Below are 23627 nucleotides of genomic sequence, written 5' to 3' on the forward strand. Positions count from 1 at the left end.
CATGTAAGCTTAATAAAAAATAAAAATAAACAAAAATAGTAAATAAAGATCTAAGCTGGGCAGTGGTGGCGCACACTTTTAAGCCCAGCACTCTTTAGGCAGACGTGGTGGATCTCTGTGAGTTCAAGGTCACCCTGGTCTACGGCGTGAGTTCCAGAACAGCCAGAGATGCTACCCAGAGAAATCCTATATCAGTAAACAAACAAACAAATAAATAAATGTCTAACTGAACATGGCGGTACATGTTTATGATACCAGTACAGGGTCTAAGGCAGGGTTCCTGAGAACCAGTCTCAGGAAAAATAAAAAACAAAAATAAAAACCTGTGGTCCATTTGGAGTTGATTTTCCTACAGAGCGTGAGCTAAGGATCCAGTTTCAGCCTTCTACACGTAGACACCCGGTTTCCCCGGCATTATTTGTTAACGAGGCTCTCTGTGTACTTTTGGCCTCTTTGTGGAGACTCTGGTGCCGTCGATATTGGGTTTGTCTCTGCATCTTTTGTCCCGTTGCCTTGCTCTACACGTCTGTTTGTTGTGACCATGCGGTAATGGTTTTGTCACAACGGCTTCGTGACATAATGTGAAATCCGGGACGATGGTTCCCTTTGGATTCTTGCACTACAGTGTTTACTGAGCATGCGCACAACAGTTAAGCTCTGGGGCTGGAGAGATGGCTCAGAGGTTAAGAGCATTGCCTGCTCTTCCAAAGGTCCTGAGTTCAATTCCCAGCAACCACATGGTGGCTCACAACCATCTGTAATGGGGTCTGGTGCCCTCTTCTGGCCTGCAGGCATAGACACAGACAGAATATTGTATACATAATAAATAAATAAATATTAAAAAAAAACAGTTAAGCTCTGGAGATGAGCTAGGCAGCCATCAGCAGAGAAATGGATAAGGAAACCATGGTGTATACACACAGCCGGGAATGAGCAATGAAGAAGTCGTGCTGTCTGTGGGAAGATGGATTCAGGTGGAGTAAGCACATCCAGGTAATGTCAGAAAGACAAATACAGGCAGGCCAGACCGCTCAGCAGCTGCAGTCACTTGCCATCAAACGTGAAGATCGGAGTTTAGTTCCTGGAACCCACGTGGGCACTTGCCCTGCCCACAGGTGCACACAGGCACACATATGCACACATGCGCACACACATGCGTGCACACACAGAATGTTTTTAAAAAGATGAATATGCCAGGTAGTGGAGGTGCACTCCCTTAATCCCAGCACTCAAGAGGCAGAGGCAGATGGATCTCTGAGTTCGAGGCCAGCCTGATCTACAAAGTGAATTACAGGGCTACACACAGAGAAACTCTGCCTTGAAAAGCAAAAACAAACAAACAAAAAAAGACATTTCTTTTTCTCATTTATGATTCCTGTATTTTATATAATCGAATAAAATAAATTTTGCATGCAAAGACTAAGTGAGACGTGAAACTATGTAGGAAAACAGGAAGATTAAGGGGAGTGAGAAAAAAGGGGAATGGGGTGTGAGAGAATATGCTCAACACAGCATTGAACACCTTTAAGATATTTTTAATTTCATAAAATTAATTTTTAAGCAATTCTAAATCCAGCATCCAAGTCTGCAAGTGTGTCTGCCGGGCCTTGTGATGAGAGGACTCAGACCCCTAGATGTGAGGGGGTCCACCAGAGCCCTCAGGGAGGGGTTTCCGGAGGGACAGAGGCTCTGCGACATCTCTCAGGCTCTGGTTCCTGATGTCCTGGCATCCCTACCCTTGTCCCTTCCACCTTTATCAAGCCTCACACATTCGGGGCACTTTGCTGTCGGACTTGACAGACCAAACGAAACAGAGGCGGGTGGCAGATAACCACAGCCTCTTCTTGCCACACATGGGCCTGTTGGCTTGTTGGGCCTGCAAGCAAAGGCCTCTTGCTTCTCCAACACATTCCACAGTCATGTCCCTGGGTTGCCGGCCTCCAGAGCAACTCCCCTAAGCCCCCAGGACTTTCACAGTGGAGACAAAAAGGGAAATTTAGATTCCTCATTCTGAGTCCAAGCTTTGCTGTGTGACCTTGGGCAAGTCCCTCCCCTCTCTGGGCTTGTGTTTCTGCACCTGGACCTAGACAGGAAATGGGATGGACTAGATAATTTCTGATATGCCCATGTCTGACTTCAGAATCCCTCAGTTTATTAAAAGCAGGAAAACGGTCCCCACACCTCTTGAGTGCCAGGTCAGAATCTCATGGCTGTGTCAGGCCAGGACCAGTGATAAGAACTCAAGAGGTGAACGTGTTCCCTCAGGCCCAGAGCCCACCCACTTGAAGTGAAAGTTTCACAAAAATAGGGTGTGGTGGCACATGCCTACAGTCAGTCCCAGCATTTGGGAGGTTGAGGCAGGAGGATTGAGACTAGGTTGAGGACAGTCTGAGCTATATAGTGAGTTCCAGGCCAGCCTGGATATATAGAAAAGTGCCTTTGTCTCAAAAGAACACACACACACACACACACACACACACACACACATTTATATAAATAAATAATTTTTTTTTAAAAAAGTGTTAGGGCAAGCCGGGCAGTGGTAGTGCATACCTTTAATCCTAGCACCTGGAAGGCAGGGCAGGCAGGTCTCAATGAGTTCAAGACCAACCTGATCTATAAAGTGAATTCCAGGACAACCAGGCTACACAAATAAACCCTGTCTTGAAAAATAAACAAACAAACAAGCAAGTAAACAAAAATGGAAGAAAGGAAGGAAGAAAGGAAAGAAAGAAAGAAAGAAAGAAAGAAAGAAAGAAAGGAAAAAAGAAAGAAACTTGCTGCCGCAAAATCTGATAAACTTAGTCTAATTGTCCAATTTCCAGGACCCACACAATGAAAGCAGAGTACAGACTTCCACACACAAGTTTTCCTCTGACCTCCTCATGTGCACACACACACACACACACACACTACAGACAAAGTAGAAAGCTTAAATCTAAAAATAAAAGTAAACAAGAAAAAGGTTTCACACAATGACACCTCTGAAATGCATTCTGATATTTTTCTTTTCTGTTGGCTAAAAACAAAGTAATCCAGTCATAATCCATTACAGGGCAGCTGTGCCTGTATTTCTGAACAAGGTGAGACCAGCTCAAGCAAGCACGCACGAAGTAGACACAGGACCAGTTAGGTGCCCTAGCTCATCGTACAGGCATGAACATGTGCATGTCAGTGGGGTGTACATGTATGTGTGGCTATTGGTCATATTCACCTCCTTACCTGCTCTTACCTGACTCTCACCAAGGCCCTTTCCCCCAGGAATCCTCCTAGTGGATGATGCTTCTTTGTTTGTTTATTGTGTGTATCCACGTGAGTGCCACAGTGGGAGAGGAGGTCAGAGGACAGCTTGTGGGAGTTGGTTCTCTCTTTTCACCAAGTGAGTACTGGAGATTCAGTTTGAGTTGTCAGGCAGGGCTGCCAGCATCTTCACCCACTGAGTCATTTCACTGGTCCCTCCCTGCCTGGGTTCATGCTGTGTGTGTGTGTGTGTGCATGCGTTGCATGAGTGTGTGTGTGCGCTCGTGTGCGTGTGTGTGCGTGAGTGCGTGTGTTACTTGGCTTAATTATGGTGGTTTGTATGACTATGGGTGGGGAGGTTATTTGCTGTAGCATGGAGAACTTCTCAATGACTGTACTACTGAAAAGAGTGACAGCTAAGGCCCCCCAGAGATGATGGGATTCCATATCATCCACCATCTCAGTCCCTTAGAGCTGAGTCCAGAAAGTGTTTCTGCTTTCTTACAGGAGCAAGCAAAGAAGCCAGCCACTGTGCAGTAGATTTTAACTCTACTGCGCTAATGTGGTTAAGACTTTAATGATGCCTGAAGATAGACCTTCAAAAAGAAATCAGCTGGTCAAGCTGGGCAGCGGTGGCGCACGCCTTTAATTCCAGCACTCAGGAGGCAGAGGCAGGCCCAGTCTCTGAGTTTGATGGCAGGCTGGTCTACAGAGTGAGTTCCAAACAGTGAGGGGTACACAGAGAACTCCTATCTCAAAATTAAAAAAAAAAAATCAGCTGGTCAAAGGAAAATTGCCATAGAAACAATCTGACCTCTTCCCCAGTGATTAAGACAAAACACAAGCGCACCTCCTGGACAGGATCCCGGTACAGAAAAGGGACCTAAATAAAAAAGTGGCGACATCTAAATAAAGCCTGGAGTTTGGTTTGACTGCAGCACATCACTGTTAGTATCTCAGCTTTGACAAATGGACCTCAGCTGTGTAAGACGGCAGTGCGGGGGAAGAGAAGGCAAACAGAAACTCTCTGTTATGTTTTGCACCTTTTCCATCTAGAATAATAATCATTCTGCCTAGAATTTTTAAAAAATAAGTTTGCATATGCTGATAATCCAAACTCTCAAGGAGAGACAGGAAGATCAGGAGTTCAAAGGTCATCCTCTGCTAGATAGCAAGTTTGAGACCAGCCTGGGTTACAGAAGACCCTGCTATAAAATAAATAAGTAATACAATATAAACCAAAGGGTCAGCGAGACTGCTCAGCAGGTCCTGCTACCAAGCTTGGTAATATGAGTTTGATTTCCAGGACCCGTTTGGTAGAAGGTGAGCACAAAGTTCTACAAATTGTCTTCTGACCTCCACATGCACACACGTGTGCTACCCCATCCACAAATACAAAAATAAATGCAATAACAAATCTTGAAAATACATACAAAACAATGTACATGGTATACACTAAAGCTCAATAAAGACATTCACAGAAAGGTGCTGCAATGATGCTTACAGTTTATATGCTGAGTAGACATTGCGTGTCAGCTCTTCCCCAACACAATGTCTTATCCCCTCACTATGGCAGGACCATAGAGACAGATTCCCTCGTAGGCCAGGGTCATTATCTCAGCACTGTCCCTTGAAGCAAGGGGTCATCATTTGGTTTACTTACCCAACATACACAGTAAGCATATGTGCAGATGCTGGGGTATCTCAGTGCACAGGCAAACATATATTCTAAGCACATGTGCAGATGCTGGGGTATCTCAGTGCACAGGCAAACATATAATCTAAGCACATGTGCAGATGCTGGGGTATCTCAGTGCACAGGCAAACATATAATCTAAGCACATGTGCAGATGCTGGGGTATCTCAGTGCACAGGCAAACATATAATCTAAGCACATGTGCAGATGCTGGGGTATCTCAGTGCACAGGCAAACATATAATCTAAGCACATGTGCAGATGCTGGGGTATCTCAGTGCACAGGCAAACATATAATCTAAGCACATGTGCAGATGCTGGGGTATCTCAGTGCACAGGAAAATGTGTCTCCTCCCCTTCTTGGGTTTGGGTTTTTTTTTTTTAATTTTATTTTGTTTTGAGACAGGATTTCTTTTGTCGCTTTGGCTGTCCTGAAACTCACTTTGTAGACCAGACTGGCCTCGAACTCGCTGAAGTCTGCCTGCCTCTGCCTCCCAGGGGCTGGGATTAAAGGTGTGCGCCACCACTGTCCAGCAGGTTTTTGTGTTTTAAAGACAGGGTTTCTCACATTGCCCAGGCTGGCCTTGCACTCACTATACAATCAAGTGTGACCCTGTACTTCTGATACTCCTGCCTCTACCTCCCAAATGTTAGGATTATAGATGTGTTTCAGAAGGCCTGGTTCACACAGTGCTAGGGATGGAACCCATGGCCTCATGTGTGCTATGCAGACACTCTACCAACTGAGCTATATCCCCGGGCTGGATTCCTGGGGTTGAGAACCTCACTGTGACAAGTCAACATACACACAATACTATTAAAGTTGATTTGGTTGGGTGTGGTGCTGCACCATTCATCCCTGCACTCAAGAAGCAGAGGCAGGTGGATTTCTGTGAGTGTGAGGCCAGCCTGGTCTCACTGAAGAGATGACTCAGTAGTTAAGAGCACACACATCAGGTGGCTCACAGCCACCTTTTAAGTCCGGTTCCAGAAGGCACCCAAAGCCTCTGGCCTCTGAGGACACCTGCACTTTATATGCACAGACACACACGAACTAGGGAGATGAATCTGATCAAGATATGCTGCACGAACTTCTCAAGAATTAAGAAAAAAAATTATTAAAAGGTAAAAACAATTTTAAAAGAAAAAAGCTGCTAAACATGAAGTCTAGTTAGCAGAAAGTATTCTTAGGATATAGTGTTTAGAAACGAAGGGCTAAAGCCGAGTAAATGCATCATTTGGGTGGCAGGTTCAAATTCTTTAATTATTGTCAATATTTGTTGCAATTTGTTTGCCATAAATAAATTACAGTAAATCCTAAGGTTAGAGTGCAAACTGAGACTGATGAGGCCCTAGATTATTAGGTCCTCAGCACTGCTCCCCCAATATACAAGTGCATATATGTAAAATAGCTGTTGCTGATATTATATAGCATTATTGGGGATTTGAAATAGTTTAGCAGGTTACTTGTTGACTGTTTTGGCGCTATTAATACAAAATCTCACTAGCTATCCCATGACTGGATATGGAACGCATTATTGTAGACCAAGTTGACCTCAGACTTCCGGTCATCCTTCTGCCTCTGCCTCGCTAGTGCTAGGGAGATGGGGGTTTGACTCTGAGTTCTCTGGTCTGCTCCCTGAAGCACCTCAGACATTAAGAGAAGAATGCTTGAGAGGATGGTGGTATGGGATCCAGCCGCCTTTGTCCACAGGGACAGAAGAAGACAGCCTCCAGGGTTTGGAGAAAAAGCTTTTTTTGTGAACTGAAAACTACCATCTACCCTGTTTCTGGTGTCTTCTGCAAGGTTTTTTTTCTGATGCCTGGAGAAAATCTCTATCCCCAGTGTTCTGTTTGGTACAAGGTAGGGAATGTACACCTCAGTTCCAACCTTCACTGATGGCACGAGATGCCGCAGGCAAAGACAGCGCGAAACTAATATCAGATAGAGCAGGCAGGCATCTGTCAGATCAAGAGACAAGACCTGGAGAAGAAGCATGTACATTTGCATGCCAGGAGTTCAAGTGGCAACTTTAGGTGCATGCACTTGTGCCTTTTTCCTAGAGCGGAGGCTTTTGAGGCCATTTAAGCCCACAGCTTCATGTAACTGATGATTTCTTTCAGCAAGTATGTTTCGGAGTCTCTGTCATGTTCTGTGCCTGAGGGAGGGCAATGGAGGCAGTGCTGCATCTAAGAATATGTTGGCTTTTGGTGCCCCAAACCCTAGTCCTGTCAGCCTAGGTAACGTGTTGCCATCTAGAAAATTTACTCCCCCTTTGATGCTTTGGCATGCCTCCATCTTCCAATGGATAGGCCACTTTTCACTGTTTGGAGAATGAGTTCCCTGAGAGCACCATGGCTAACAAGAACAACTTTTGTAGGTAACCAGCTCATTCTTGATGAACAGCAATTCTCCTGCCTCTGCCTCCATCGCCATCCCCACCCCAGTACCAGGGTTGGACCAAGTTAGTTCCTTATCAACTGAACCACAACTACAATTTACTCGCCCCCTCCTTGAAACTCAGCTCTTAGAGCCCCATCCGCCCTGCTTCATTGTCTACTGCTCAGCTTCACGGATAGCAGCCCTCCCTCAAGGGCTGCGCGCAATAAACTCTCTACAGGGTCTGCGAAGACATTTTGACATGCAGCAAATAGATTTTCCTAAATAATCATAATCATGATCATTTTTAAAGGCTCCAGAAATGTAAATGAATGAACTGGGTTGGCAATGAGAAGACACACATTTACCTGAGGCTGGGAGAAAGCTGGCCATGCCCATTCTCCTCTGGAGCCACCTCTAACTGCAGCCGTGATGGACTTTTAGCACGTGCTATGACTCAAAGTGCCCAGGAGAATCCAGAGAAGCGGGTGACATTGCAGCCTGAGGGCCTGACTCTGTGGTTCCTTCTCCCCAGAGCCCTGCTTGCCCAGGATTTGTGTAACAGCCTTCGCTTAAGAATCACAGCGCCTTTCTGATTCTCAGAGAAGCACCCTCTGTTCAGCCAACCCCACAGTCCTCTGTGCTTGTAACCTTGGTGTTCGGTTAGCATCATCTGTCACAGCAGAAGTTAAACAACGAAAAGCATGTCAGGTGAGAGGCTGAGAGAGACCCTTGGCTGTTTATGAGAGCTATACCATTACCATCTAATGCAGGATGGAAGGCGGCCTCTCCCCCTCCTGGCTCCCACCTCCACTCTCCCTGGGGCTTCCAGAGGGTCCCCTTTTCCGCAAACCTGACGATTAGCCTGTGTTTCCAACCATGTTTATTCTGTCTGACTCCACAGCAAATACCCTATGGGGGAAAAAAAAACCTCGTTCTGTGGATGCCTGGTGGCCTGGTACATTCAATTTCTCTCAATTAGGCGACTCTGTTGGAGACACAATGGGTTTGGGTGAGCTTGGATTCTGATTGGTTTTTATGCGAATTTACAGTAAGATCTGATTTCCTCTGTGATTTTTATGGCAGGAGAGAAGAGGCAATTAGATTAATTTCTGCTCTGTTTTCTGGAACTTTCCTTTCTGTTCTCTTCTCCTGCCACCCTCGTTTCTTCCCACTCCACCCCCACCTTTTTGGTTAATAGATTTTTGGAAACATTTGCTTTCATAGATGAGCCCGAGTTTAGTAACTGCAGTAGTCGGGTTTGGGTTTGGAGCTAGGTTCCACAGCTGAGGAAGTCAGCTCTTTGTGTCACACTCTTGGTGACTTTTGGGAAACTAATGAGCACCATCTCCAGTCCCCTGGTGCCTGTGGGTGGCTTGATGGGGTTGTCTGTGTTAGAGGCTAGGGAGCTAGACCTTTACCAGGAGAGATAGGCAAGACCAGGCTTCCTGGACGGAAGCCTGTCCTAACAATTTGCTCCTCTGAAGAGAAAACACAAGACTACCTCCCTTTTCCCTGTGCACTAGTTTCTTCTTAGGGGTTTCTGAAGGCCGGGGTCGTGGTTCTGGTGGTGGAGTGCTTGCCAGGTGCACACAGGAAAGCCCAGTACAAGGGAAGAAAGTGCTTCTGATTTCTTCAGTATTACAAGCCCTCTTGTGATTTAGCACAAAATTCTTCCTAGGAAGGCACAACAGCATGGGGATGCAATGCACAGCTGGGGGCAAGACGGGGGGGGGGGGGGGGGAGCGGGGAGGCGGTGCTTCTTCATTCCACACCACCCGAGGTCCTCCCACCCAAATTTAACATTTTAAGGAAGACCTCCCCTCTGTGAGCAAAGGAGGCAAAGAAGAGCCCCAAGAGATTTGAACTTCAATGGGAAAAAATGGAAAACTCTGAACATTAGCGTTTCTCTCAAAGGCCAGAAAAGCCTGCCAAGGCATCTGCCAGCGAGCCCAGAGCTAAGCGGTTTCCCAGTGTCGACCTCAAATCCCTTTTTTGTTTTTCTCTCTTAAAGTGTGTTTACAGTTGACCATTATGGGAGAGATGACGGATGGAGCCTGGACCTGTTTAAAATAATCAGACTACCCATCAGGCTGACTCTTCTTTCCTAAGGCTGCTGGGTGAAGGAATGCTCCGGTTGCCACCAGTTTAATGGAGTCCACCGTGGGGCTATACCAAGCCATTATAGCCCTGGTGGGCTTCGGGGTTTCAGTTAATGAGATCTTTCCCATAGTTTGACTTGTGTACTCCTGGTGGCTTTAAGCTTTCTGTTCTAGGCAGCCGGCAGCACTAGAGAACTTGGGGACTTGTGGTCCCTTAGAGCAAGGCAGACAACTTTAGGATCAGGAGACTCAAGACCCAAGAACAGAGGGGCTATTTATTTCTCCACCCAGCCCCAAGTTATAAGGAAGGGTGAGTTGAAGAGGCGCCTCTGTCCCTACCCGTTGTCACAGGAGGAGTTATTACATCAGCTCTTACTCCCATCCACAGATGAGATTTTCTCTACTGAAATGTATTGCATTTCTTTCAACTAAATGCCACTCCGACTAGATTATCACAATGGCAAACCCAACCAAGAGGCTTTTGGGGGGCTGGCAACCTTAGGGTTCCCATTACTCTCCTACCTCCTCTGGAGGAAAAAGATGCATTTTCTCCCTGAGGTAACTTCATTTTGCTGGGCAAGCCTACAGAGGTTCCTGGTTCCTATGGAGGCTCTGCCAGGGAAAAACACAAGGCTGGAGATAAAACACAACTGCGAAAGCCCGGCATGGCGGTGCACGCCTGTCATTCGCGTGGGAGATGGAGGCAGGGGGATCGGGAGTTCAAGATGGAGATCAACCTCAGCCAGCGTTTCAAAATGAGATCATGTCCAAAAGAAAGAGGTCATGCTTAGGATGGGGTGGCACGGTGGGAGAGGCTAGGCGGCGAGGCTCTGGTTTGGTCTCCAGCACAGCAAAATATGTAAATAAACAAATAACAGAAAGGGAGGAGAAAGTAAAGGTTTTCCATAAAAGTCCAGCCCCACCAAGACCATCAGTAGCCTCTGTGGTCAGCTTGGCCTCTGGCTGCATATCTTCCCCAGCCCTCAGCCCTGAGCATGGTCACCAGATGAAGGGAGCTGATTTGGTTTTGGTTGGGAATTCATGCTGTCCTGAGGATTGAACATAGGTGCCTAGGGCCTGGCACATGCCTGGTACACTACCTGCACTACTGAGCTACAGCCCCCTACCCCCTAGGAATTCAGATTTGACTGACAAAGGAAAAACTTCCCAGACTTTGGAAGCAAGAGGTTAGGCCTCAAAACTGACCTTCCCAGCACAGAGCGCAGCACTTCTAAGTGAAAAATGGCTGGGCAGGTGGCAGTCATGAGAGCAAGGAACAGAATCCCAAATACAACACAACAAAGCCAATATGCCCCACATGGATAGCACAGTCAGCTGATCACTCCAGGTGAATCTGCCCCTAGATGCCACCAGCCTGGTGAGAGAACTTCACCTGCCTTCCGGTCTGCTGAGTGCTGTGGGTGCTGGAACCCGGAGGCCTCAGGCTGAGAGGATAGGGATTCTCCCAGAATCCACCCCAGTTCTGGGTGGGGGTGGGGGACACAGGGCAGAAGGTGTCCGGGACTTCTTGATTTATGACCACCGCACCCCAAGCCATCCCATAAATTTGGGGTCCGTTTTCACCAAAACCGTGAGTTACGATTTTTCAAATAAATACACTTTCCAATCAGACGGGGTTCTGTTTAGGTTGAAGGCTTCCCGGCTTCCCTAAGCAGACATCTCTCGGTGTGGAAAATACACACAGGAGGGAACGGAGCCGGGACGAAGCTCAGACAACATAAAAACTTGTGTAAACACGTTGTCATTTACGGACTTCGGAAGAGAAAGAGAATGGGGTGGGGGCACAGAAAAGGGAGGGGCTAGAGAAAACACATCCATGTTTAATTCTCTCAGAATCCTCTGGTCTCGGCCTGGAGGGAGGACACGGAAAATTTAATATTCTTTTTCCGTAAGCTTGATTTATGCTACTCATTAGAAAAAGGCAGGGGTGGTGGGTTTACCTTAAATAGATTTTGAATTTTTTTGAGGTTGTTAAAAAATGTAAGAATGGATAAGGTTTACACAACCTCTCTCTCTCTCTCTCTTTCTCTCTCTCTCTCTCTCTCTCTCTCTCCTCTCTGGTTTTCATTATGGAACAGTGTGGCCAAGGTAAACCAGGATGGATTTTACAAACACACACACACACACACACACACACACACACACACACACACAGCCCTAAAGGATCTATGTGTAGCTGCATCATTCAATAGGACTTTCCCTTACTCTGGGTCTCAGTTGCCACCTGTCAAACTAGAAGTGAATCAAAGACTCAGAAGTCCCGGAGCACACAAAAATATTCTCACAAAATTATGAATCTAACATTAGATAAAAAGTCACTTCTGAGTCGGGCACAGGCTCACACCTTTAATCCCAGCACTCAGAAGATAGAGGCAGGCGGATCTCTATGAGTTCGAGGCCAGCCTGGTCTACAGAGTGAGTCCCAGGACAGCCAAAGGTACATAAAAAAAATCCTGTCTCTGGAGGGGGAAACAAGTCACTTCTGGGTTATACTCTTTCTTATCAGACCACACTCCTCATCCCAAGAAAGGGGGTCCCAAAAAGGGTGGTACCCACTCCAGGCTCACAAAGTCTGAGTCGCGACTCTACCTACCAGTCTGTGTACCCTTAGGGAAATTCCTTCCCCTCTCTGGTCTCATTTTCCTTGTAAATGTCGAAGTGGGTCCTTACAGTATCTCTGCAAGTCCCCCACACCGAAGCGACAAGGCTTCACTTTGTAACAGCTTCCTGGAGACATCAGCCCCCCTGCCCATCTCTCTCTGCTCGGAGAAGCAAGCCAGGCCAGATTGGAAAGCCCTAGACCCTCTTTAGATGCGACCGAGAAATGTTTAAGGGATTTGCGCGCTCAGGCTGCCGCAGCAAATGGCCCAGGGGCTGATTTATGGCGCGTTCCTGCGCGACGCGATTCCCCAAGACAGCGAGAATATTTTACACCGCGCTAATATAAACAGGCGGCCGGCCGGGTCCTTTTTATGGAGTTCCTGTAATTACCCGGGCCCTGACAGGTCCTTGATTTACTGCCCTATTTAGATAAGGGGTCCGGTGCGGGGATTGCCCGTGGCGTCAAGGTCACTGGATGCGGCAGATCTCGGCGTTGCGCGGGGGTTTGCTGTGGGCAGCGGGGCGCGCGCTCTCAGGAGCTTACAGGCCGCTGTCGGGTGAGCAGAGAGGGGCCAAGCTCTCTCCAAAGCATCACAGTACCTCCGGGGAAGCCAAGTCCCCGGAGTTGGCTGGTAGGACCCCCCCCCCCCACGCCCTCGTACTGGAGCATTAGCACAGAAAACGGACGTGGAGGTATGGGATCGGGATTCGTGTCCTCCCGGACTCAGTCCTTATCCTGGCGGGGGGGGGAGGGGGGAAGAGGGGGGCGGAGATGGATAGCTGTTGGGTTCAGCGGGACAAGGAGTGGACTGAACTCCACCAGCAGAGCCCAGAGTCAGCAGAATCCAGTGGCCTGGCCTGCTGCACTGAGCAAGATTTTGCATCTAGTCAAGGTTACCGCTTTTCCTCAGACGCGTAGCATCAGACTAAAACCCAGGGTTGTTGCCAGTTGAGTTTATTCTTATTTTACGTGGTGCTACAGTACACCAATCACTGCCCCAGTCCTAACCAAACCTCACCCAACTTTCCACTGGTCCTCCGTGGCAGGTCGAGGGAACAGCCAGTGGCCCAGATTCAGAGAAGGAGCAGAAAGTGACGGTTTCAACCCAGGTGGGCTCAGTTCTGCTATTGCCGGCTTCCCCTGACATCGTTTATTTAACCTCGGAGGAGTATGCTCTCTTTTCTGTGAACAGGGAAAGACTGCCTGTCCACTGTCACCAGTATGGTCCGACCCCTGGAGGAACTGGGGCAGTGGGGTGGGGTGGGGGTGAGGTGGGGGTGGAGTGGGGTGAAGGAGCTGACAGTGCTTGGCTCCCAGGGCTTGCTCTGTCAGAGGTAGGCTGAGGGAGAGCGGAGTTCTGCCCTTGGGGCCCTACTGACCCCTATCTAAGCAACAGATAGAAGACAGAAATTATACACCCAATTGACCAGTCCTATCTACGCCCCTCTCTCTCCAAATGGGAAAACTGAGGCTTGGAGCTGGAAAGAAACAGTATGTCCCTAGCAGATGCCAGAATTCGAGGGGGCTGGGTGAGGTGGTGACCACTTACAGCCGTAGGCAGCAGGATAGAGAGTAAGTTCTACCAGAGCAACACATTGAGTCGGGGAGCAGCCTGATCGTACAAGAACCAAAAACCAAATAACGTCACAAATAAACAACAGAATTAAACTGGAAGCCTCATCTTTTGCTCAAATTCCTGCATCCCTACCCCCACCCCCAACCCATAGCCTGAGGTAGGAAAGGGAACACCCACAGCGGGACCCTATCCCTTCCCCACCCTGTTTCAGGCTCTATTGTCTTCCTCACTCACCTGAGCCCCAGGTGTTCAAAGCACTTTGGAAGGCTGGGCCTGGAGTCTAGGAATCCTGTCTTCTCTTTGGTATTTGGAATTTGAGTGAGTGGTGATTCCACTCCGAGCCCCCAGCAGATTTCACATCAGGCCCCCTTGAATCAAACCCTGAGGCAGGCCATGGCACTGTCTAGGGGCATCCTGCTTAACAGGCATGCACTGGGGAGCAGGTGATGTGGGAGCCCTCAAGGGGACTCTGGGATTGTGGGGTGTGTGTGTGTGTGTGGGGGTGACTCTCACCTTGTACTGTAATTCATTCTCTACGGGAATATCTAGCCCAGATACGCAGCCCTAAGTGATCTGTGTCGTGTCAGGAAAGTGGGCCTCACATTGCTGGGTGGAAAGCTCCGCCTTTTTATATAGATGCTAGTGTGACCCTATGTGCGCGTCCATTGTCCTTACGGGTGACCTGATAATACGAGCACTGCTGTACGACTTCATTGTGTCAATGTGACTGTCTTCTAAGGCTGTGGAAAAACATGCAAAACCCTGAGTGCACGTGGTTGGTATTGGGAAACCGTGCAGCACAGAGCAAATTGAATGTGTAGACTTTGAATGCTGCCGTGCGTGGAGCTTGCCAATGGCTGAGAATGTCTATTTGTGAAAATTAGTATATCTATATGCATGTTGTCTGGTGGATTTTTTTGTCCTGTATGTGTGTGGGAGGTTGGGGGAAGGTGTGTATATGTGGTTGCGGGGGGAAGGCTGGTGTCATTGTTGGTTTTGAGACTGGCTTTCAGTGTTGCCAATCTGACTTATAAATTTCTCTAAATAAACTTTGCTATTTAAAAATTTGCAAATAAGCCAGGTAAACAATCTCAGCATTCGGGAGGCAGAGGCAGATATCTTGCAGATCTCTGTGAACTCGAGACCAGCCTGGTTTACAGAGTGTGTGCTGGGATAGACTCCAAAGCTACACAGAGAAACCTTGTCTCGAAAAGCAAAACGAAACAAAACCCACCAAAACAAACAAACAAACAAACAAACACAAACAAAAAAACTTACAAATAAAGAAAAACAGCACACACAAAAATAACCAGACTCGGGCTGGAGAAATGGCTCAGCGGTTAAGAGCACTGATTGCTCTTCCAGAAGACCCGGGTTCAATTCCCAGCACCCACATGGCAGCTCACAACTGTCTGAAAATCCAGTTCCAGGGGACCTGACACCTTCACACCAATACACATAAAATAAAAGATAAATAAATCATAAAAAAGGCATTAATGTTTTTTTAAAAAAGTAAAAAAATAACCAGACTCAACATCTGTACAACTCAATGGACTTCCATACAGTCAGAACAAACATTTGGAACAGAAAACTGGGACACTTCACATTAAATTTTACACTTGCAGCATCAAATTTATTTTATGCCCTTATCCACCACCAAAATCAAAATAAGCCATGGCAGAATTAGAACTAGAAAAGCAGCCAGCTTTCTCTCATCCCTCCTAACTGGTGCCCAGAACCAGACATTTCAGGGAACTCCTTGGCCAACTCAACTCTTCTGCTTCAGCCTCATAAGTTAGCTCAGAATGCTTGCTTGCACCACTGCCCAACTGGTAAGGTGGGGTTTTCCAGAGCTTATGTTGTGAATATAACACGAAGGAACTTGTAAAAAAGATACAAAGTGAAACAGGGTGTTAAGGTGACTCCTGCCTGAAATCGCAGAACTTGGTGAGGCAGGATGACCAGGCTAGCTACACCCGACTGTTTTTTAATTAATTAGTTAATTAATTAAAATAAAAGAAGTGCTTGTGGTCTGGTAAGATGGCTCAGTGGGCAAAGGTACTTGTCACCAAGGCTGAGTTTAATCTCAAGGATCTATTTACTGGAAAGGAGAAAACTGACTCCCAAAAGCTGTGTTCTGACCTCTCCACATGTACACTGTAGCACCCCTGTGCTCTCCACAGATAGATGTAATTAAAGATTTCTTGGAACTGTTGAAAACGTGTGCACCGCTGCATCCAGTGTTTAGAGGTATGTGCCTCAGATAAAACTATGGGCTTTTTGTACCCCCAGTAGCCAAACTGGAAGCCCTTATGTTCAACCTACTCAGCGGGTGACAGGCATCCCGTTTTAAAAAAAAAATTCTAGGAACACGTGAATCTTGTAATACTGTACACACGTCATGTCATTGTATTACTAAGGAGAATGCGACCTGTAAGTACACGCGGAGGTTGGTGTGTGCCAGCGAAGGGGCAAGACTGTATTATAGACCTATTATAGAGCTCTGGGTGAAGACCGCTGGGGTCAGGACTATGCTGAGTTGGGGATCCAGGCCGTTCTCGTGGAGTTATTGCTCCCACCCAGATTCCCTCATTCAGAGAGTGCCTCCCGGTCTGCAAGGCACAGGACCCCGCGGAACAGCTTCGGAACCGGCGCCCTCCCGGCGAGCCTCCTCAGGCTCCCGGCTCAGCCCAATCCTAGCGTTTGCTGGCGCCAGGCGCCGGCCAGCGCGGCGGGTTTCCAGCTCGCCTGGGGCAGAAAAGAGGGGACTCAGGACCTCCTCCACCGCTGCCCACACCTCCTGCACAGTCGGGGCCCACAGCCCCGCCAGCTCCCACAGGTGGAACCTTGGCGCTCAGACCGACCCCAGCGACTGTCTGAGCTACCATCCATGCCCTGAAGCAAACGAATTCTCACAGAAGTCCACGTTTACACAGACACGCAGAATCTCAATACGCACGCGCTCCTAGGATTTTACACATGGTCTGTCATCCGCTGGCTCCACGGCCTGGTCCACATTCGTTTTCATTTACCCACTAGCTATTGGGCCTCACATTCCCCGTCTGCGCACTGGGGCCTTTCTTCCTCGGTCCCTGATGGGCCTCAATTAGCAACTTTTGCGTGGCTGGATTAAAAGCGAATTAAAAAGAAATTGACATAATCTCATTTCCGCCTTAACTCACACTTGAAAGATGGGCACATTTTCCGCAACCCACCTAGAAGCAAGAGCAGAAAGGTGGGTGAGATTGAAAGGGTCCTAGGGACAGGGACCTTAGTGGAAAGAAGATTCAGAGCCCCAGACTTGAAGTCTGGTCTCCCAGGTTATTATTAACTCTTGGAAAGCCATCTCTTTGTAGAATCCCAACTTGGAGACGTGCCCTAGGCCGGAGGGGAGCCGCACAAGGCTATATATCTAGACCATGCCTCAGCCGGGTGGGTGTGAAGTGATCGTGGCCGAGGCTGGTTTCTCCGTGGATATCAGGGATATGGGGGTGGGGGGCTGGTTTCCCACCGTGTCAGCTTCAGTGGAGGTATCTTTATAGGATCAAATATTCTCATGCGGGTGGCGAGCCGGATGGAGTAAGAAGCCTAGCAGTTACCGGCTTCCAGCAATATGTGTGAATCTTACGAAGATACAGGGGCGTTCGGCCACAGAGATGCCTCAGGGCCAAGGCGCCGCCAGGCTGCCTGGCCACCAGCTCAGCTCGGCCTGCGGGCGTTTACACCGAATCAGGCGCCTGAGAGGCGAGAGGAGCCGAGCTCAGCCAATGCCTCCACCCCCAACCCCTGAGCCCGGAACAAACCGGTCAGTGCCCAAGTACTGGAAGCCCTCTCCCTTTCCCGCCTACTTCCACCTCGGCCTCTGGAAGGCTTCCCTGGGAGTCAGCAGCTGGGCGAGAACTGGACCACTGAGAACCACCCTGTGCGGCAGTAGCTCCAGGTTCAGCCTGAAGCAGGGGACCTAAGGGTAGGGCTGGAGGTGTTAGAACCTAGCCTACTTCCCTGCTGCGCCCGGTGGCCTTCAGGCTCCCACGATGAGCAGCGTCCTTAGAGTTCGGGTTCGGGAAGGCTGGACATCCTATTCTGAATTTCAGGCCAAAAAACAAGAGCCAATTTTGCTCTGGTCTTCAGTTCCTATCTGTGAAATCAAGTGTGTTTGTGTGGGTGTGTGAGTGGGTGGGTGGTTGCCTGGGTGGGTAGTGTGGTGTGTGTGTGTGTGTGTACGTGCGTGTGTGAGTGTGTTGTTGAGGCTCTATTTTCAGGGGATGGTTCTAGAATCCTTTCCTTGGATCCAGGAGGAAAGGGTGATAGCTTCAGTACAGGGCGTGAGCAGGCCTCGCCTCAAGTTCGTAGCCCCCGCCCTCCCAGGAGGGGAACTAAGAGAGGGGAGGGTCATAGGCGGGGCCGGTTCTCAGTCCCCGTGGTCAGCCTAAAATCGTGTGGCGCTTGCTGAGCATAAAACTTGGGACCGCCACCCCCTTTCCTCCTCCTTCCATTGGCTCCAGCTGGAGGTTGACATCAAAGCCGAGACCTTAAATAAGCAGGATCTTGATGGCAAGTCCGCAGAAGGGTTAAACGGGTCTTTGGAAATCTGTACCCACTCCCTCTCTACCTACAGAAACCCTGAAGAAGACAGCAGGTCCCGCGTGTCATCCCCAGCTTTGCTCAGGACTCCTCCAAAGCCCAGTCAGTTCGCGGCCCGGGAGCCCACGGGTGGCCCAGTTCTGTGGGGCGCATGGGGCGGCGCTAATTGGGCTGGCGGCGCAGGCCAGGAGCCTCTCCAACATGAACCTCGTGGGTAGCTACGCACACCATCACCACCATCACCACCCACACCCGGCGCACCCCATGCTCCACGAACCCTTCCTCTTTGGTCCGGCCTCCCGCTGCCACCAGGAGCGGCCTTACTTCCAGAGCTGGCTGCTGAGCCCCGCTGATGCTGCCCCAGATTTCTCTGCCGGCGGGCCACCACCGACCACCGCAGTAGCGGCGGCTGCCTATGGTCCCGACGCCAGGCCGGGTCAGAGCCCAGGTCGGCTGGAGGCGCTTGGAGGCCGCCTGCCCAGGCGAAAAGGCTCAGGACCCAAGAAGGAGCGGAGGCGCACAGAGAGCATTAACAGCGCATTCGCGGAGCTGCGTGAGTGCATCCCCAATGTGCCCGCAGATACCAAGCTCTCCAAGATCAAGACTCTGCGCCTGGCCACCAGCTACATCGCCTACTTGATGGATGTGCTGGCCAAGGATGCACAAGCGGGTGACCCCGAGGCCTTCAAGGCTGAACTCAAAAAGGCGGATGGCGGCCGGGAGAGCAAGCGGAAAAGGGAGCTGGTGAGTCCCGGGGCTTGTAAACTCCAGCTAAAGGTGCGGGATGGGTTTAGAGCAGGCCTGCAAACAGCCAGTGGAAAAGCTGTGTTATTCTGGGTGCGGTTTTGAAAGGCTAGGGAGATTCTGAGACCTTAACAGTCTGTCATTATGTGCACGGAGGGGAGGTAGAGTCACGATTAAATTCAGTCATAACTGAGTGAGCACAGAATCTTGGTTTTAAAATGTGATCCTAGGGTCTTCTTTGAGGATGAATTAAAAAACCTTGAGGCTCCCCAAAAGGTGAACATGTAATAGATTTTGTTTTAAATTTGAAGTTCTGAGGCTTCCTTCCATTGGCTCTCCGGGAAGCCAGGTTAAGAATGAAAGTAGGAAATGACGTAAATGCTGTACTCACGTATGAAATTCTCCAAAATAATTTTTAAAGTAAAAAAAAGGAATGGAAGTAGGGATTCCTTACTTTAGTTTGCTTGAGAATGAGTGTCTGAGCGTGGAATCACTTACCGTTTTCCATGGGGTTTACTGGAGAGGCTAATCTACCACTCTCATTGTACTAATTGGAGAAACAGAGGCTCGCTGGAGGAATCAGAGGGAGAATCAGGACAAAAAACACCATTTTTTCAACGCTGGGTTCAGTCTGCTCCACCGGCTGCCTGAGTGGTGGGTTAGGCAGGGTTATGCAAGAAACTGGAGGGGCTTTGGTCTTTGAGCAAGCCGAGCCAGCCTTTCTTCACCAGTTTGGGTGATCTTCCTCCTCAGGGCGGTGGGACTTCTGGCTACCCGAGTTCCTTCAGTTTGGTAGACTCAGGCCCATGCATATCCGAGTGGACTGGGGAGCTCCGCAGGCTTTTATCTCATCCCCTAGGGCCTGTGGCAAAGTAGGGATAGCTTACCTGGAACCACCGGAAAGAGACTTCCAGCCTCAGCTGCTTGGGGCCTGGGCTGCTTGGAGATGCGGGCCGGGCTGGCGGGAAGAGCACCTTGTTGGAAGCAAGGGCCGACCCTGACCCGGGTAGGGCACTGCCTCTTGCAAGTAGCACCACCCTAGGTTCCTGCAAGGAGAGCTGGGCAGGACTGCGGAGGCCAGGCCAGTTTTCCTCCCTGCAAAGTGAGGGAGGCACCCAGAACTGGTACTAGCACCCAACTGTGCATCCCAGTCGAGATACTGAAAACCTGGAAGGAGTTCCACACCAAGTGGATTACCATTCTCACCCTTCCGCACCAGTCCCCTGAGATGTTTGCTCTCTCTGCCCCCAAGACACCTTAAAGCCAAAACCGTGGGAGTCATTTTCCCCAGATTTGGCGAATTCTCGGTAGCAAACCTCTCAAAGTTGTTCAGACCATCTCGGATCTCAGGAACTTAGAGCATAAAGGCAGATTTATGATCCTGGTTGTCTGCTTCACAAACAGACATCTGTCACTTATTTAAAGATGCCCCCTTGCTGCTCCCGACGTATTTCCCCTCCAAGCTGGGGAGATCGAACTAAGTAACTTAAACCTGACTTTTTTGCGTTTTTGTTTGTTTGTTTGTTCGTATCCTTTGGCAGCCTCAGCACGAAGGCTTTCCTCCTGCCCTGGGGCCAGGCGAGAAGAGGATTAAAGGGCGCACCGGCTGGCCTCAGCAAGTCTGGGCGCTGGAGCTAAATCAGTGAGACCCGGCCGGCGCCGAGGACCCGGCTGCGGCTGGCCCACCTGGCCACCGGGAGAGAAGGACGTAGCGGCCAAGGCCGGCCTCCGGGATCCCGCAGTTTGCACGCGCGCCTCGCCCAGTCTCTGCGGAGCTCCGGTGGGTCGGCGGCTGCAACTACCCACTAGGATCGCACGTGCAATGTCATTTGAATTTGTTGATACAGTAAGAGAAAGAGAAATTTATATATATGTTCACTTCCCGCCAAGGGCGGCTCTTGGAGGCTCGACACAAGAAAGGAGGAACTGCAGAAACCCAAGCGCCCAAAGAGACGCACCCTTCCAACCCGTCTGGGTGGAACTCAACCCCAAAGGCCGCGCTGGCGCCTCTCTCTGGCTCGCTCACTGGTCTCCTTCTGGGCTCTGCGTCAGTAACCCGGACGCCTTCTTCTCGAGTTAAAATGCAATAAGAGTAATCGGTAGTTTCCTGCCAGGAAGAGGGACGCTGCCTGGGTCGTTCTCTTCGGAACAGTGCTTTTCCTTTTTGTCGCCGCACTTCCTATCTAGAGGGAAGGCACTGCTTCCCTCCGTAGCACCTCTGCTTTCCAAGGGAAATGTTTTTCTTCCTTTTCCTTCCCTCCCTTTCCTTTTCTTTCCCCTTCCTTTCTCCATCCTCGTCCCCTTACCCCTTCTTTCCTTTCCTTCTTTCTCCTTCCTTCCTTCCCTTCCAAGTAAAAGCTTTCCCTTCGTTACCGAATTTTTGACATATTTAAACTACCTATCGTACCTGTTGCTCTCAGGTATATATCTCCCTAACCCCACCCTCTTTCTACCTCAAATCCGTGTGACCACTCGCAGCCCCATCCTTCGCCAAAGCAATATCTATGCTCTTGACTTAATAAAAAGTTTTTCGAGAACCTCGTAGGCCTGTGTGGTATTGCTGCCAGCATCCTTCTCTGGTCACTCCTTCCCGGGGTCTCTGGTGCCAGCGCTCGCCCTTTCCCCCTCTTAGATAAATACCGAACCAAACTGCAGATCAAATTCAGAAAGAGGCCGGCAAAGAATGGAAGGAAGAGTGAAGCTAGAGTCTAGAGCAAGCTAGAAATGGGAGGAAGACAGAGAAATAAGTCAGATAAAAGGACTTACTTGGTTGAGAAGTCCTAGTCCAGCTTGCACATGGGTGTGTGGATTGAACTTTTGGGAAGGTATAAAGAGTGCTGCCATACTAAGGAGCCCCTCCTCCGTGCTGGGGAGTGCTGAGCTCCCCGGTGTCTAGCTCCTCTGAGAACCACTCCTGTAGAGCCTGGGACCGTCCTTAGCCCCAACTTCAAGCAGTGCAGGCAATAAGGACTCTCTCCTATGTAACCGCTGTTTTATTCATAAATAACCTCGTGCTAATGGTTAAATTGAGGCTTCTCTCTTACAACAGAACACTTAACAAATCCTTTTGAGAGCATGTGTGCTGTATGATTCCTGTGCACGTGTGGCCGCAGCCCGGCTCTGCGTCCCCACATCCGCATCCACAGCTGGTGCATTTGCCTGGGGTGAGTATGCAGCTAAACTGGGGTGCACTAAGGCAGGCATCTCCGCGTGCAAGCAATCGATTTCCTGCGTGTGAACGCTGCTGAGGACTTGCTGTCTGGGAACAGCCCCCAGGCCCACCGGCTCGAACGCAGTTCTGCGCGTGCTCAGGCCTTGTCTCGCTCCTGCAGCGGACCAGGCGGGAAGGGCGCTCCCGGCCTTTGGCTGTAGTTGGGACCGAAGACGGAGATCCTGGGCGGACTCCTCCTCCGGGCATCGGGGTGAATATGGGACCCCATTAGTTTCGGCTGTAAACACCGTGACAGGGGCTGCGAGGCCACGCGGGCCGTTCCGGACGCGAAGGAGTTAATAAAAGGTGTTTTATGGGCGCTAGGAAACGGCGGGGGAGGTGTGAGCTTCTCCCTGCCCGCGCCCCGGTCCTTTCTTCTTCTTTCCCTCTGCCACCCGCCGCCAGATCAAACAGGCCCGCGCTTTAACTAGACCAACACCTCAGCGTAATGAGCCGGCTGGCGCGCCCCTCCCCCGGCCTCCGAGGCCCCTCGGGGACACGCAGAAAGGAAACCCGAGGCTGGTTATGGTTTTCTTTCTCTTTTGGAAATCTTGGCATGCATGAAGAAATGGACCAAGAGAGTAAACCTTCCTTAGTCTCGAACCCAGGACTCCAGTTCTTCAACTCTGACTATCCTTAGGGGTCCGGTTCCCATTTCTATTTTTAACAGGGTAAAGCATCCTAAGCTCGGGAAGAATGTGCACCCGTGTCCTCTTTCCTTACAGCCCTGGGATGGAGAGGGTACCTCGCCTGGGTACCTTCTTAGCGCAGTCTGCACAGTCAGGCCTCTTTTAGGACAGCTCTTTTTGGGCAGAGAGGGGTAGATCCCTAAATGTAGCCTCAGTTGCTGGTGATCTCATTCCCACACCCTGCAAGTGGGGGTCAGTGTTCATCAACGACACAATCTTGAGACTGACTCGGGGTTCTGCAAGTCTTAAACATAAACCTCCCCTGGCCCGTGGGAGGGTCTAGTGAAAGAGTGAGAAAAGGGGCTGCCTCAGTCTGGAGTCCAGCTCTGTCCAGGGCGGCTACAGGCTCTCCCCGTTTCCGACTCTTTCCAGCCTCCCACCTTGGTAACCATCTTCAGATCCTGAACCTCCCCATCCATTGTCAGCTCACTTCAAACTGGTGATGGCAGAAGCCGTGCTGTTACCATTATTTTTATTAAAATATATTATCTCTCAAAAATACGTATTTAAACAACTCAAAAATAAGCACTAGGAATATATCATTAAGAAATAGGGATTTCAGGCTTTAACTACAGAAGCAGTGGACCAGAGAATACAAAACAGCAAAAGACCCCAGGCAGGCTAATTAGAGACTTACCTAAAGAAGCAAATCACGGCTGTGGTCATGTAGCCCTTAGAACAAAAATTGTGAATATATTAAGAAATGCCTCTCCAGACAACTAAATATTGCCCAGATGACCCTTTCATGTAAAAAAAAAAGTCATTCATGGAAAAAAATACACC

The 23627-nt window shown here is 49.5% G+C and overlaps 1 protein-coding gene across 1 annotated transcript; it reads left to right on the forward strand.

Moving 5' to 3' along the window:
* The first annotated feature begins 18056 nt into the window (after positions 1–18056).
* Positions 18057–21481, forward strand: Hand1 (heart and neural crest derivatives expressed 1). The gene is made up of 2 exons (XM_048437578.3): positions 18057–18944; positions 20486–21481. Exons 1-2 carry the CDS (start codon positions 18402–18404, stop codon positions 20588–20590), a joined length of 648 nt encoding a protein of 215 aa, XP_048293535.1. The 5' UTR covers positions 18057–18401; the 3' UTR covers positions 20591–21481.
* The last annotated feature ends 2146 nt before the right edge of the window (positions 21482–23627 follow it).

Source organism: Myodes glareolus, chromosome 9 (assembly GCF_982192425.1).
Source record: "Myodes glareolus chromosome 9, mMyoGla1.1, whole genome shotgun sequence".
NCBI classification, from domain to species: domain Eukaryota; kingdom Metazoa; phylum Chordata; class Mammalia; order Rodentia; family Cricetidae; genus Myodes; species Myodes glareolus.

Excerpts from the sequence above, each read along its gene's own strand:
- Hand1 (XM_048437578.3), top strand. The coding sequence starts at position 18,402 with ATGAACCTCGTGGGTAGCTACGCACACCATCACCACCATCACCACCCA. Across the intron at positions 18,945-20,485 it reads GCAAGCGGAAAAGGGAGCTG|CCTCAGCACGAAGGCTTTCC; the intron begins GTGAGTCCCGGG and ends ATCCTTTGGCAG.